This window comes from Crotalus tigris, unplaced genomic scaffold, assembly GCF_016545835.1.
Source record: "Crotalus tigris isolate CLP2741 ecotype Arizona unplaced genomic scaffold, ASM1654583v1 scf7180000018053.2689490, whole genome shotgun sequence".
Taxonomy (NCBI): Eukaryota; Metazoa; Chordata; class Lepidosauria; order Squamata; family Viperidae; genus Crotalus; species Crotalus tigris.
The window spans coordinates 1234791-1248304 of record NW_024096796.1 but is presented as its reverse complement, the minus strand read 5'-3'; the positions used below and the strand labels follow the sequence as shown (position 1 = coordinate 1248304).

General features: G+C 35.1%; 1 protein-coding gene across 2 annotated transcripts in view; it reads left to right on the top strand.

Annotated features, from left to right (window-relative positions):
* HS6ST1 (heparan sulfate 6-O-sulfotransferase 1) overlaps positions 1-12297 on the top strand; it is a 191195-nt gene extending 178898 nt beyond the window's left edge. For both annotated transcript variants that reach the window (XM_039347161.1, XM_039347162.1), the window contains exon 2: positions 4373-12297. In XM_039347161.1, coding sequence (XP_039203095.1) covers positions 4373-5081 — 709 coding nt within the window. In that variant the 3' untranslated portion in view covers positions 5082-12297. The remainder of the gene's footprint in view (positions 1-4372) is intronic.
* Positions 12298-13514: the final 1217 nt, after the last annotated feature.

The window sequence follows — 13514 nt, the reverse complement described above, 5'->3', positions numbered from 1 at the left end:
TCAAATTTATATGACTGCCCATCTCACTCAAAATGATTCTGGGTGGCATACAATAAAGCAAAATAATAAGAGGCTAAAAAAAGAAAAATACACTGAAGCTTGATTTGTCACCACTTTTTTGTGTAAATGTGTCCTTTTAGATAGGGTGACATCTTTGGATTGATGACAGCACGCATTCCTCTCTGTATAGCTTACAAAGCTGGAAGGAAGCAGGCATGCACAAGGGGAAGGTCAAAATGCAAGATGGTGGCCAAGATGGTGTATTAAAGCTGTGTGTGATCACATCTGACACATATAAAACAAAAAACAAAAATGTTTAACTACACCATAATGACCTCCATTTTAACTTTCTTTACCATACCATGCAGATATTCCTGAACATGTTCATTGAACTTTATCCCAGCCCCATGAAATGATTTGAAAATTTTATCAGGGACTTCAGTGGTAGATGCATTCCAGCTCTTGGGTAAAATAATATGAAGTGACAATGTGAGAATTATTTCTAATTCAACTTACTATCCAATGGAAGTTGATGCCCTTTGAAACAAAATTGATGTTTTACAGAATAATCAGGATTGAAAATTTAATTAAATCATGTAAGTTTTTAAAACTGGCTATGCAGGATGTAAACATAATTTGATCTCATAAGACAAAGTGGACTATGAAATCTCCGTAATGAAAGGTTTATGATAACACAATACAACCTGACAGTTTTATATATTATTAATTTTTGCTGAAGTTTAAAAATGTCATTATCATCACTAGCAGAAGGAAATTATGCACTGTATGTACAGTATTCATAAAATAGTATTAAATTTAAGCTTAAGAATCACAATTATAAAAAAGCAAGAGGAAGAAAAAATATGATCAGCATATCTATAACATCCTGTTAACTTTAATTCCTGATCATTGCAAAAAAAAAAAAATAGACAAATTGAAGGAAAAAACACTATCTAGAAAAGTAGGGAGAAAACAACAAAATGATACTTTTTTTTTAACCTTTCGATTTGGCAGATTCTCTCTAATTTTCCCCTCCTACCTCAGTGCCATTTACTTATCTTAAAAATGTATCTTAAAAATTCAAGGAAAGAATACAAGTTAATAAAACTTTTCAGAAATCCTAAAAGTTTGATATACATGCCTCAGAACAAAATGTTTACTTTCCAAACCTGTGTAGATCTAGCGCTGATATGTTATAATTTGCATAACAGCATTGGTATTTGTCAATTTCTATACACAAATAGTATTAGTAATATTATACAGAAATAATATTTCTGTCTAAATAAATAAATATATTTATTTATTTATATATATACACAGAAAGTCTTTAAACCAATAAGATTTCAGTGAATAGAAAAGCCATGGAGTGGAGGGAAGTTAGGGTGAACTGGTTCCCCCTATTTTATTTTGTTTTCTTCAAAGTAATTATGCATAGAGTAGTAATTGTGCCTTATATAGGCAGTAGTGGTTTGTTTGATTTTCTTGTGTAGAGGTTTATAAAGGTAGGATTTTTTTTAAACAAAATCCTGGTTGTTATTCTCCTTAAATATAAATAAGAAAGCAAGTATATGTGTGCATTTATAGTGTCTCCACTGGAGCATGAATATGGAATACTCTTGGGTAAGCAGCTGTAAGAGCTCTCATTATGAGCTCCTGAACATAAACATTTAAAGTTGCATCACCATGATTGAATCCCACAGAAAAGAAACCTATTAGAGCAGGGCCGGAGCAAAGAAAGTTGGAAAATTTCAGTCAATGATACAAGACAAATAATACAATGATATACAGTGATACCAGACATAAAACATTGGATTCAGGACATTAGCTCAAAATGCAACAGCAATCCTGGCATTACAGGATAACACAGACTTTGAGTTCACTGCAGCAGCAATTCAAAGAGGATGTGATTAAAAAGCTGTAAGGCGAAACACTTCACCCAAATACCAGGCTTCACTCACCTTGCCAAATTGATTCTACCCATCCAAGTCAAATATCTTGAGGGAACCTGCAATTTGAATTCCATGGAACTTCAGTTAGATGGAAGGTCCCCTCTGTAGGGATTCCCATTTTCTGGAACATACGTCCTTTGGGGATACATATAGTACCCACTCTCTTTGCTTTCTTTAATTAGTTGGTATTTTTTAATTCCACCTTGCTTTGGGCCTAATTGATTAAATTATGGGCTGTATATCTTGGTATGTTTGATGGTGTGGAAAGGGTTTATCATGAGTCCTGTTAATTTCATGGAGAGACAGTTTGGTGTAATGGCTAAGGCACCAGGCTAAACACCAGCAAATCAGTGAATGCTAAACCGGCCTTAGACAAGAAGCCAGTGGGTGACCTTGAGCCAATCATTCACTCTCAGCCATAGGAAAAAGGCAAAGGCAAATTACCTTTGAAAAACCTTGCCAAGAAAACTGCAGGGACTTGCAGTCAACACTGATTTGAAGGCAATATATATATATAGACAGATTTTTAAAACATTTTATTGATTTATCATATTTATATTATTTCTGTAGCTTTCTTGTCAACACCAATACTGTTTAGTTAATTAATTAATAATTCGGAACATATGCATTTTAGAAAATATATTATTTCTTTATCAAAGTTAGCTTTGATAAAATAGAACAGAATACTGTAATTTAGGTAGCTTATCTTTAATATCATGCATTTTCAATATTGTGCATGCTATTAATTAATCTATTAAGATTACAATGCGAACAGAAAAATTGGAAGAATTTTAATAGATTAAAAATTAGGTTAGAGTTCATCTATCTACAGTTTTGGAAGTTACTTGAGCTCTGTCTATGTGAATCACAAGTTATCTAAGCTATGTTTATTGGGCAGTAGTGCATAATTTAATGTGTTCAGTTCAAGTATCTTCTCCTTCCAGGAGATTTTCAATCCCGAGTTCCAGTTCAGAGTAGCAATGTGTATTGCTACCTCAAGTGTCTCTTACTGTCACTGTCTTTTTTTCCTTCCACTGTTTCTTCTTGAAGGGTCCTTTGTATATAATTGTAGCTAAATAAATGTACCAAATATCACATTTTTCTTTGTTTGATGGCTTCTAGGATTTCAAGATTTTTATCTTTTAAGATTAAAAAAAATTCTCAACATTCTCCCTAAAAGCCACATTTCAAACACTTTCAGTCTGTTCTCATCCTTCCTCATTTCATGTCATGAAAGAGAATTGACTAAAAATACATATGGTCATTCGTAATTTAAATCTGTTCCCCTTGAGGTAACAACATTATTCAGATCTTTAAATGTTTTCCTGGCAAGTTGTGTTGATATTTCATCAGTTTTCCCATTTGCACTGATTAAGTGTTCAAGTTTTGGTCTTGCTTGAGGAACAACACTGACAATTTTTATTGTCCCCAATAAAAGATTATTATTACCTTGGGGTTTGTTATACTTGCATTCAGATCTCCCATAACCACTGGGATATTCATTCTTCTATTGTGTCATAAAATTCTTCTAATTCTCAGTCTGAGTGGACTCTTAAGGTACATAAATCTGTAGTTTTATTATACTGAAGGATTTGATCATGATAATTCTGTCATTTATTGGGCAAAAGCCCACTGTTGTTTATCCTGTGTTCCTTTCAGGACAAGTGATTTTTGATGAGAAGTATTGTAGGTTTTTTCCTCTGTAGCTTTCTATTTCCTGTTTTCGTTATTGCCATATACACTTAATGGGATTTATAATAATTTGCCACAGCCAGTTCACCACAGTCAACTCACCACAGCCAACCCATCACAGCCAACTTGCCGCAGCCAATTCGCTGCAGAACAAGTTGCCATAGCCAACTTAATGCGGGAGAAAGGTTACACTAATATCAAAGAAAGGGTGGCATGGAATAATTTTAAAAAAGGATACAAAAGGAGGGACAGAATAAAATGTGAATGATAAAAACTAAAATATTTATTTTTATTTATTTAAAATTATTAAATTGAATTATTAAATTGTCCCACGGCGGGTTGTCTCAGTAAGTTGGCTGTGGTGAGTTGGCCGCAGCAAGTTGGCTGCGGCAAATTGTCCCATTCCCCATTTAATGTGTATAATAATATGAAATGTCAGTTGATCCTTAATGCCAAAAGAACCTGTTGAATGACCACAAATCATTGATTTATACTGAATTGTATTGGCACTGCTTGAAACTAGTAATGTGGAGCCTAGTGGAAAAGAAATCTGTATGATTCAAATAATGTAAACCTTAAAAATTAATAAGAAACAAATAATATTATTAACTGTCACTGGATGCTACCCTGTGGTAAGATGGATGGCCAATAAATCTAATAAATAAATAATAAAGTAAAAATAATTATACGTACAATCTATAATTCTTACATGCATTTTTTCTCTCTTACAGGAAGTTTTATTACATCACTCTGCTAAGGGATCCTGTGTCCCGTTATCTCAGTGAATGGAGGCATGTCCAACGAGGAGCTACCTGGAAAACATCCTTGCATATGTGTGATGGCCGGACACCAACCCCTGAAGAGCTGCCATCATGCTATGAAGGCACAGACTGGTCAGGCTGCACTCTTCAGGAGTTCATGGATTGCCCATATAACTTAGCTAACAATCGTCAAGTGAGGATGTTGGCTGATCTGAGCTTGGTAGGCTGCTATAATATGTCCTTCATACCAGAAAACAAGCGAGCTCAGATACTGCTGGAAAGTGCCAAGAAAAATCTCAGAGACATGGCCTTTTTTGGCTTGACAGAATTTCAGAGAAAAACCCAGTATTTGTTTGAGAGAACTTTCAATCTAAAATTTATCAGGCCATTCATGCAGTATAATAGCACAAGAGCAGGTGGAGTGGAGGTAGACACCAAGACCATACGGAGGATTGAAGAACTTAATGACTTGGACATGCAGCTGTACGACTATGCAAAAGACCTCTTTCAACAGCGCTATCAGTACAAGAGGCAGTTGGAGAGGATGGAGCAGAGAATAAAGAATCGGGAAGAAAGACTTCTTCACCGATCGAATGAAGCGCTTCCCAGGGAAGAGACCGAAGAACAAGGACGGTTGCCTACCGAGGACTACATGAGCCATATTATAGAGAAGTGGTAGCATTGAAAGAATTTTATACAAAAAACAAGATACTAGTGTTTCCATTACAAAAGAACATGGAATTTAAAAAAAACTTATTTAAAACAGTCTGTAAAACAGAAAGTAGAATGCTTCTTTAAACAAAGGGTCTTTTTACTGTTTCTTACAAGACCAATGGGGTTCTTAATAAAACAAAATAAAAATAATAAAAAAGAGTCTTAGTGAGCTCAGAGTTTCAAATGCACAAGTGTAGTCCCTTAGAACTGAGGCCAAATATCACCTCATATTTCATCTAGATGCAGATCTAGACATAGAAAGCAGTTTTTACCACTCTTCTCCATCGTCAATAGCAAGTGAGCTTCAAAGAATCGATTCACATTTTCTATGTGAAATGTTCAGTGATGAACGTCATAATAATGGCAGTGAACCTGCCACACAATGACTTGGTCCCAGATTCAGCTGCTTGACTTCAGATTGAAATCATGGCTAAAACAAAGGCATAATATAACCAAACTAAAAGGAATTTTTAAAAATAGAGAACAGAAACATCCAGAAAACAGATTAAAGCCTGGACTACGAATTGGGGACTGAAGTTTGGATTACATGGCACTGGTGTTTTGCATGCATACATTCACACTACATTATCAAAACAACTGGTGAATCTGTGTACATTTTCTCAGCCTTTGTTAAAGAAAGAATTAAATCCCTTGTAAAACTAACTGTAAATGATCTCATCACAAAATGATAAACAAATCTTTTCCTAGAGAAAGACTGGTTATGTATCACTCCAATAAATTTAAAAGAATATGATCAACTGAGGCCAACATATCCTATGCAAAGTCTAAATTATCGTTTGGTTGTTCTGCTCATGATGGAAAATATTCCTTCCCTTTGGTTGGATGTTGATTTAATAAGACACAGTTATTATTCAAAGTGATTGTTTGTTATTTGGCATTAGATATTGTCCATTGCTGAATAGTGACTGCTATACTATAAAAATTAGATCATTTTAAGTCCTAGGTCAAATGAGGCTAACTTAAAATTTAATGAAGTAATTCAGCTCCACTGATTGATGTCAGGAAGATTTAGATGCAACTCATTTTCACTGGATAATATCCAGTATTTATTGGAGTGCTGATGTTGAATTTAAGACACTGCATTGCATCAGCACATGGCAGGACTTGGCTGATCATGTCTGGGCTGTAAACCTAAGCAGACTTATGAGTACGACAATATTATAAGATACTAAGGCTTTAGACCAGATGAAAAAATTGAGAAAAAAAAAATCCCACAGTGGTGGCACTTCCATACCATTACCAAAAACTAATCTTGCATGGATGTGTCCATGAAATCATTCGCTTACTTGAAGGAGAGTTTACCTGTCTGACTTGCTTTCTTATTTTTGAGCAAATAGGAACACTGGTAAAGTTGGAAGTGCTCAGTTGTTCTCACTTCAAACTCTGAGTTTATAAGTCTTGTACTTATTAAACAAAATTTTTCACAATACCATATCATTTTTTTCTTTTTGAAAGCATCCAATTATGGTTTACTGTCTCTAAAAAAACCTATGTTTCTTTATTTTCTAAATGCTTTTATAAGTTTTTAAACAGTTTTATAAAATGAGAGACTGAAGGAAACCAAATTGTGTTTGTCATTATGACTTATTGTTTCTGTTCTCTTGGATACAAATAGTTAAATTGTTGATAGTACTTGAATATGAAGGTTGTCAGCTGATTCTCAAAGATCAGGCTCACTCTGCATCATAGAGAGAAGCTAGTATATTTGTTCCATGTGGTTTTCAGCACAAGAAAGTATGGAACTTCCTTATGGTTCTGTATCTCAATATAGTAGTACTCAACTTAGAGCTATTCATTTTGCAACCATTCAAAGTTACAATGGCACCAAAACAGTGACTTAAAACTAGTCCCTGCATTTGTAACCTTTGCAGCATTCTCCTTGGTCATGTGATCAAAATTCAGGCACTTGGCAACTGGCATGTATTTATGAAAGTTGCAGTGTTCCAGAATCATGTGACCAACATTTGCAACTTTCCAAGATGCCTTCCAACAAGCAAAATCAATGTGGGAAATTAGATTCATTTAAAGAATGAATAATTCTTTAATAATGCAATGCGATTCACTTAATAATGCAATGATTCGCTTGACAAACATAGCAAGAAGTAAAATTGGGTGTGACTCACTTAACAACCACCTTGCGTAGCAACAGAAATTCTCTTGCCAATTGTGGTCATGAGTCAAGAACTAGCTGTATTCTTTCCCACAGTTCTCAGTGGGGAAGTTCTCATTCTTCATGGCCTAAGAGTTGGTCTTCTTCCTAAGGAAATACTGTTACCTAATTACGCAACCCGTTATATATGCTTAGCTTGCTGCTTCTATGTTTCATCCAAAGGACAGTGAGAATTACTTAGAGTGATAACAGAAGGAAAACTTGATTTAAACATAACCTTATCCATCTATTTCAGTGTTTAAGACAAATACCAAGGGACCTGTAATGATCTACATCCTGAAAGATACGCTAGTTCTTAAGTACAAATATTTGGCAGCTCAGTCTATGCAAAGGCTTTCTGCTGTATTTGAAAAAGCCCTTCGTATTCACAGCTCATCAAAACTAAGCATTTGATTATAATTGGGGTGGGGTGGGAGGACTTTATATCCCTAAATCTTAAATTTAGGAATTAACAACAGTCTGCTAATTCTCTGGAAAGCTCTGGATTTTTGTAACAAATAAAAAAACCTTTTAAAATTATCTGCCGGCAAAACCATCTGCAGTTTTTGACATGCAGAATAGGGAGGTTTGCTCAGCATGTTTGTACTGTGTTCACTATGGTCTTACAAAAATGCACTGCAGCAATTAATCAATATGCATAATGTGAACAGCAGAGAGCCTGTTATATTAGGCTTTGTACAACAAATAGCACATTTCTAGGGCTTCTTCATAGTGTGGATAAAGATAAAAGGAAACTAGTTTTTTGTGTGTTTAAATTCAATTTCCACAACAACCTGGATAAAAAACCCTAATGGATCAGCCTGTGATAATAGGCTTTCTCCAATGTTTTTGTTTGATGTTTTTATAAGTAAAAACTAAGAAAATAAAAATTACTGGATATTATTGTCAGCTTCAGCGCCAAAGTAAGTGAGTGTGTGGTCATTTTGTGCTTAGATCACAATATAAACAGTTTCTTGCAGCAGAGGGAAATACCAATTTCATGGCCTGTCACAATAGTTCAAGTGTCTTCCCAAATTTTGCTAAGGTATTATACTGTTACAAAGACATTTAAATGATTCAAAATCATTTGGACTAAAGCATTGAAATTGGACAAATAGAACTGAAACTACAAAGGCAAAGAAGCTATGACTGAGTATAAAAAATAAAGGAAATCAGTCCGAGATATTTAAATTATAAGGACTATTATAAGGACAAAAAAAAAAAGAAAAAGGTGGATGGGACTTTGACACCAAATATGACTGTTTAGAAGAATTCATTAATATCATGGAAAGAAATTTTATATTGTGTATTACTTAGCGTGTGATCAGATAGTTCAAGAGCAGATCAATGATACTGTAAAGGAAAAACATGCTTAATTTAAAATTCTTTATCTACAATATAGCAGGACACTTTTTGGTACCTCCTGTTGTGTCTTTTCAACCTCCATATCATCTTTCTTTGACTCTACCAGGAGCAGTTTATAATGTCAGCAGCGCTGGTGCTGGGGGAGTCTAGAAAACATCTCCTATAGCTATTTAAAATTAGCATGCTTACTTAGTCAGAGCAATCACTACGGAACAAATGTCATAAACATTCCCAACAGAACACATGCTTTCCCCAGCACTCCAAAGTATTCTAGGACATTGGCTCTGGACTTTTAGCAAAAGAGAATTTTGCAGTACCAGCCAGCATGTTAGCTCAATCTTCATTGAAATTACTTGAACAATTATTTTCTGCAGAAGCCTTCTGAAATGAGAGCTAATTGGGGATATATGGAATAGTTCTGAGACCATAAGCCAGCTAAGTATTTTTCATATAACACAATGTATTAGATTTCTTGTCAGTTTGTTATGATTGGAAGATCCTTTCCAGAAACATATATAATTAACAAAGCTTTCCAACTTGGAGTACACTAGGAGTACATTAGGCTGATGGCAGCTTTCCCGAGTGAAATTTTGTAATACAGAAGAGTAATTACAAAAGATGAATTAACCACTCAGTCTTGTGTTCTTATAGGAAATCAGCTCCTAGCCATGACAATGAAAACAAGCAATTTCAGAAGTATATACTTCTATATATACCAGTTGCTGGGTAACAATAGGAGTTGACTTTTCTAGAATTATCTACCTCAGTGCTGATGGAGGAATTCTGGGAGCTGAAGTTTATACATCTTAAGGTTGTTGAGATTGAGAAACAGTGAGCTAGCTGATTATTAGGATGCTTGACCAGATGGATCTCTGGCCTGATCAAGTTGGAAGGTTTTTATTTGGCTGGATTGACATAAGATTTTGCAGAACAAGTATTAGGAAAATTTAACAAAAGGAAAACCTAGTGGTTGTCGTCCATTAGTGGCATGGAAAAATATTTCCATATTTTACTTGTGCAACATTTCTCTCACTGTCTTATTAAACACGCTGAAATGCTACATTCTAAGAGTTCGGATGTTACAAGATGTCCAATCTTGTAACCATTTTTTTTTTTAAATCTACAGAGAATTTTCTTGGAAATTACAGCACTAGTGGGGGAAGAAGGGCTTCGGCCAACTGAACCCCCACTTGGTATACCTTGAATATGTTTTGGCTAAAACTCCTTTTCGTTTGCTGGCTAGAAATTCTGTAGCTGCAGTATAAATGCATCCATAGAATGGGGTTCAGGATGGCTGACAAGAATAAAGTATGAATATAATGGCTTTAAAAAAATTATGCAAAAAGATATTGCATCTTTTTTAAAAAGATTTTGTTTTGTTACAATATTTGAATGGGGCTGTGGAATTGCAAAGGCATGGCAGAGCAAATATACATTGCATACTTGTGCCCTAACTAAGAGACTATATGGAAGAGAAATACCAACATTAACCAGGATCAGTATGGCTAGGCAAGGGAAGCCATGGTTCAGTGGTAGAGTATATGCCAATGCCAAGTTTATCCCCAAGTGTTTGTACTTTAATAATAAAAAAATACCAAATAGTAATTTTAAAATTTTTTGCTTAAGAGCTGGAGAAGACTGTCAACCTGATAAATTCCTACATTTTCCATCTAGTGTATACACACACACACACACACACACACCATCATGTTCTCTGGAGACAAATTCATTTTCTGAATGCAATATTATTTGACTTTTCTTTAAATGCAATAGCAATTTCTTATGATGAAACCCCATTAGGCTTCCAATTGTGCAAGAGCAAAGAAAGTTGCTTTGAACGCTGAATGCAAAGGACTGCCAAACATCCGTGCTATTACATGAGGCTGAATTTACATTGTTTTTTTTTTTCAGTTAGAAATACAAGATTTTTAAGATGAGAGACAAGGGGGCGGGCAGAAGGCCTCAGGAGGCCTCTGCAAAGCTTCTTTCTGAATGTAGGCTCATTTCCAGTTCATGTTTGACACATGCAATTCATGTTTATACAGATTTCACCAATCCACTCTGATCCTTCACCTGAAAAACCATAGGCATGACTAGCAATATATTGTGTTAGTCTAGCTTTGAATGGAAAGGATAAGTTTGAATGTCCATTTTAGTTCTAAATTATCTAAATTAGAAGTGAATAATTTTACATTTATAGATGAGTCACAAATTAAGGATAGTTTTGACAAACATACATTGATAACTTGAATACTACAGTCCTCTACTGTCTTCACATCCGTCTAGCCATGCAGGTCTTTATAACTACCTGGAAGGTAACAGAAGCTGCAATGTCTGCCATGATACCATTAGAACCATTGTTCTTTTTGTTACTGCTCACATTCATTAATCATAGGGACAGGTTTTAAGATTTTATATGTATTTGACATTAAAGCAAAGAGGAGTTGGCCAACCAAATGATTGTCTCCAAGAGTGGCTGCATGCATTCATATACTGATCAATTGAGGTTTTCCTCTCGTCAAGGTTTTATGTTAATATCTTTGATTCCTAATAAATCCTGAAGCGCATCATGGGGAAGAGCCCCACCATGTGATTCCCTACCCCATTCTATCCTATAGTTTCTGCTTTTTCTGCTCTGCCTTTTTCTCAGGTGCTCCCTCCTACATGCTGAACTCAAAAATAATTGTTGAACTTATTTTCAAATGATGACTTGTTTTGTACATGTTGGTATATGTTTTAATTTATTTGTGTTGCTGGTTTGAACTGATTTTCAATTGCGTTTTGCAAAATCATTTTAGGTTTCAATATCTGTGTCCATGCCTCAGCAAATTTTGGTCAATGCTAGTGCTTATATCAGCACTTCTGCAACTGAGTGAGATATCATGTAAATGTTACTTGCTTTATGCAAACTGATTTTAATTTCACTAAGATGTCTAGGTTACATTATGAAGCAGATGAACAAACCATTCCCAAGGATCTATTCCCTCTCCTTTCTTTGGGTGATTTTATCCAATAAACTGGTATCTTTCTAAGCTCCATTTTTCTCCCCCATTGAGCTCTCAAACAGGTCCTTCTTATTAACACTGAGAGCATCTACCTTCAGACCGAATCTCTAAGATCTGCATGTTTGCTGCAGAAACTGAAAGCAATGTTTAAACTGAATCAAATAACTTCTAAAGCTTTATATATTTATTTATTTATAGCTTCTTTTTTTAAAAAAAAATGTTACAAAGGGAAGGATTGTGTTCCTTTCTTCATCTCAGTAACTACTACGGGAACAGACAAAACAAAATAAAAGAATAGTCACCTAATTGTTTCTGTCTAGATCAAGACTGGATCTTAGCAAATTAAATAAAGCATACAGAAAGATTTTTGGCCTGCTGTTATATTTTGGGATATGTGCATTCTCCATTGCTATGTCTGTGTCTATGTCATTAATATTCTAATTCCCTTTGATCTGTTCCATGGGAATGAAATTGCTCTGAGCTTGTGGGTGGAAGGGAAATAAACCTATTTTAAATACAGAATCTTCCTTGCAAGGGGGAAATCAGAAGTAAGCAGAGCCTATTTTAATTTGCAGATTATGAATTATTATTAATTATTGGATTCTACTATTTCCCATAAAGGAACTCAAATTTGAACTTGACTATTTACAAGCCTGTTGCTTTATTTGTATGTTAAATCATCACAATTTAAAAGCAGTTTTTAGAAAAATCTTAGCCTAATCAAATCATGGAGCCTGCTTAATATAACTGGACTTCAATTTTCAAGTTTCGCCATGAAATGATGCAACTATTTATTTTATGGAAAAATATACTATACATGGCAACCTGAAAGATTGCTCAATATCCAAGGAAGCTATAATATACCTATGCTTTTTATTGGTCAATTTAAAAAGAAAAAAAAAGAACGTCTCAGCAATATATTATATATCATGGAGATGTTAGTATCTCAAAAACAAGAAATTAATCTCTCTCCTGCTGTTCTGGCTGACAAAGCTTCTAAAGAAAAAATACTTGTGTAAGCAGAGGCTGCTTCTACTTCTCTACAACCCAAAGTCTCATTAGTATGAAACTACCATCTGGCTTGTACTAATGGTTACCATCAGCTCGCTGCACAGGAACAAGAGTCAGTTAATAGCTGCTACTAGATATCTGCACAGAGGAGGGTGCCCGTGCCCTCTCTTACTAAAAGCTCCCACTGGGACCAAGCACAGATTTCTGGTAAAAGAGAAACATATATTTGCTGTGCAGCATCCAGTCCACATTTCGTAACATCATGGCCTAAAACAGACTGAAACTCAAAACAATTTGCTTCAGAAGGAGATAGTATTTCTAATAATGCTAGGCTCTGCAATTTCTCAAATCTTTTCTTCCTGCATCATGACAATAACAACAACAATAATAATAATAATAATAATAATTTTGGAAGGGACCTTGGAGATCATCCAGTCCAATCCTCTGCTCAGACAGGAAACCCTATACCATTTCAGACAAATGGCTATCTAGTCTCTTCTTAAAAACTTCCAGTGTTGGAGCATCACAGCGTCTGAAGGCAGGTTGCTCCACCGGTTAATTGTTCTAACTGTAAGAAGTTTCTCCTCAGTTCTAGGTTACTTCTCTCCTTGGTTAGTTTCCATCCATTGCTTCTTGTCCTACCTTCAGGTGCTTTGGAGAATAACTTGATTCCCTCTTCTTTATGGCAACCCCTGAGATATTGGAACGCTGCTATCATCCTCATCCTTCTCTTCATTAAACTAGAGTAAACATACCCAATTCCAGCAACCGTTCCTTATATGTTTTAGCCTCCAGTCCCCTAATCATCTTTGTTGCTCTTCTCTGTAGTCTTTCTAAAGTCTCAACA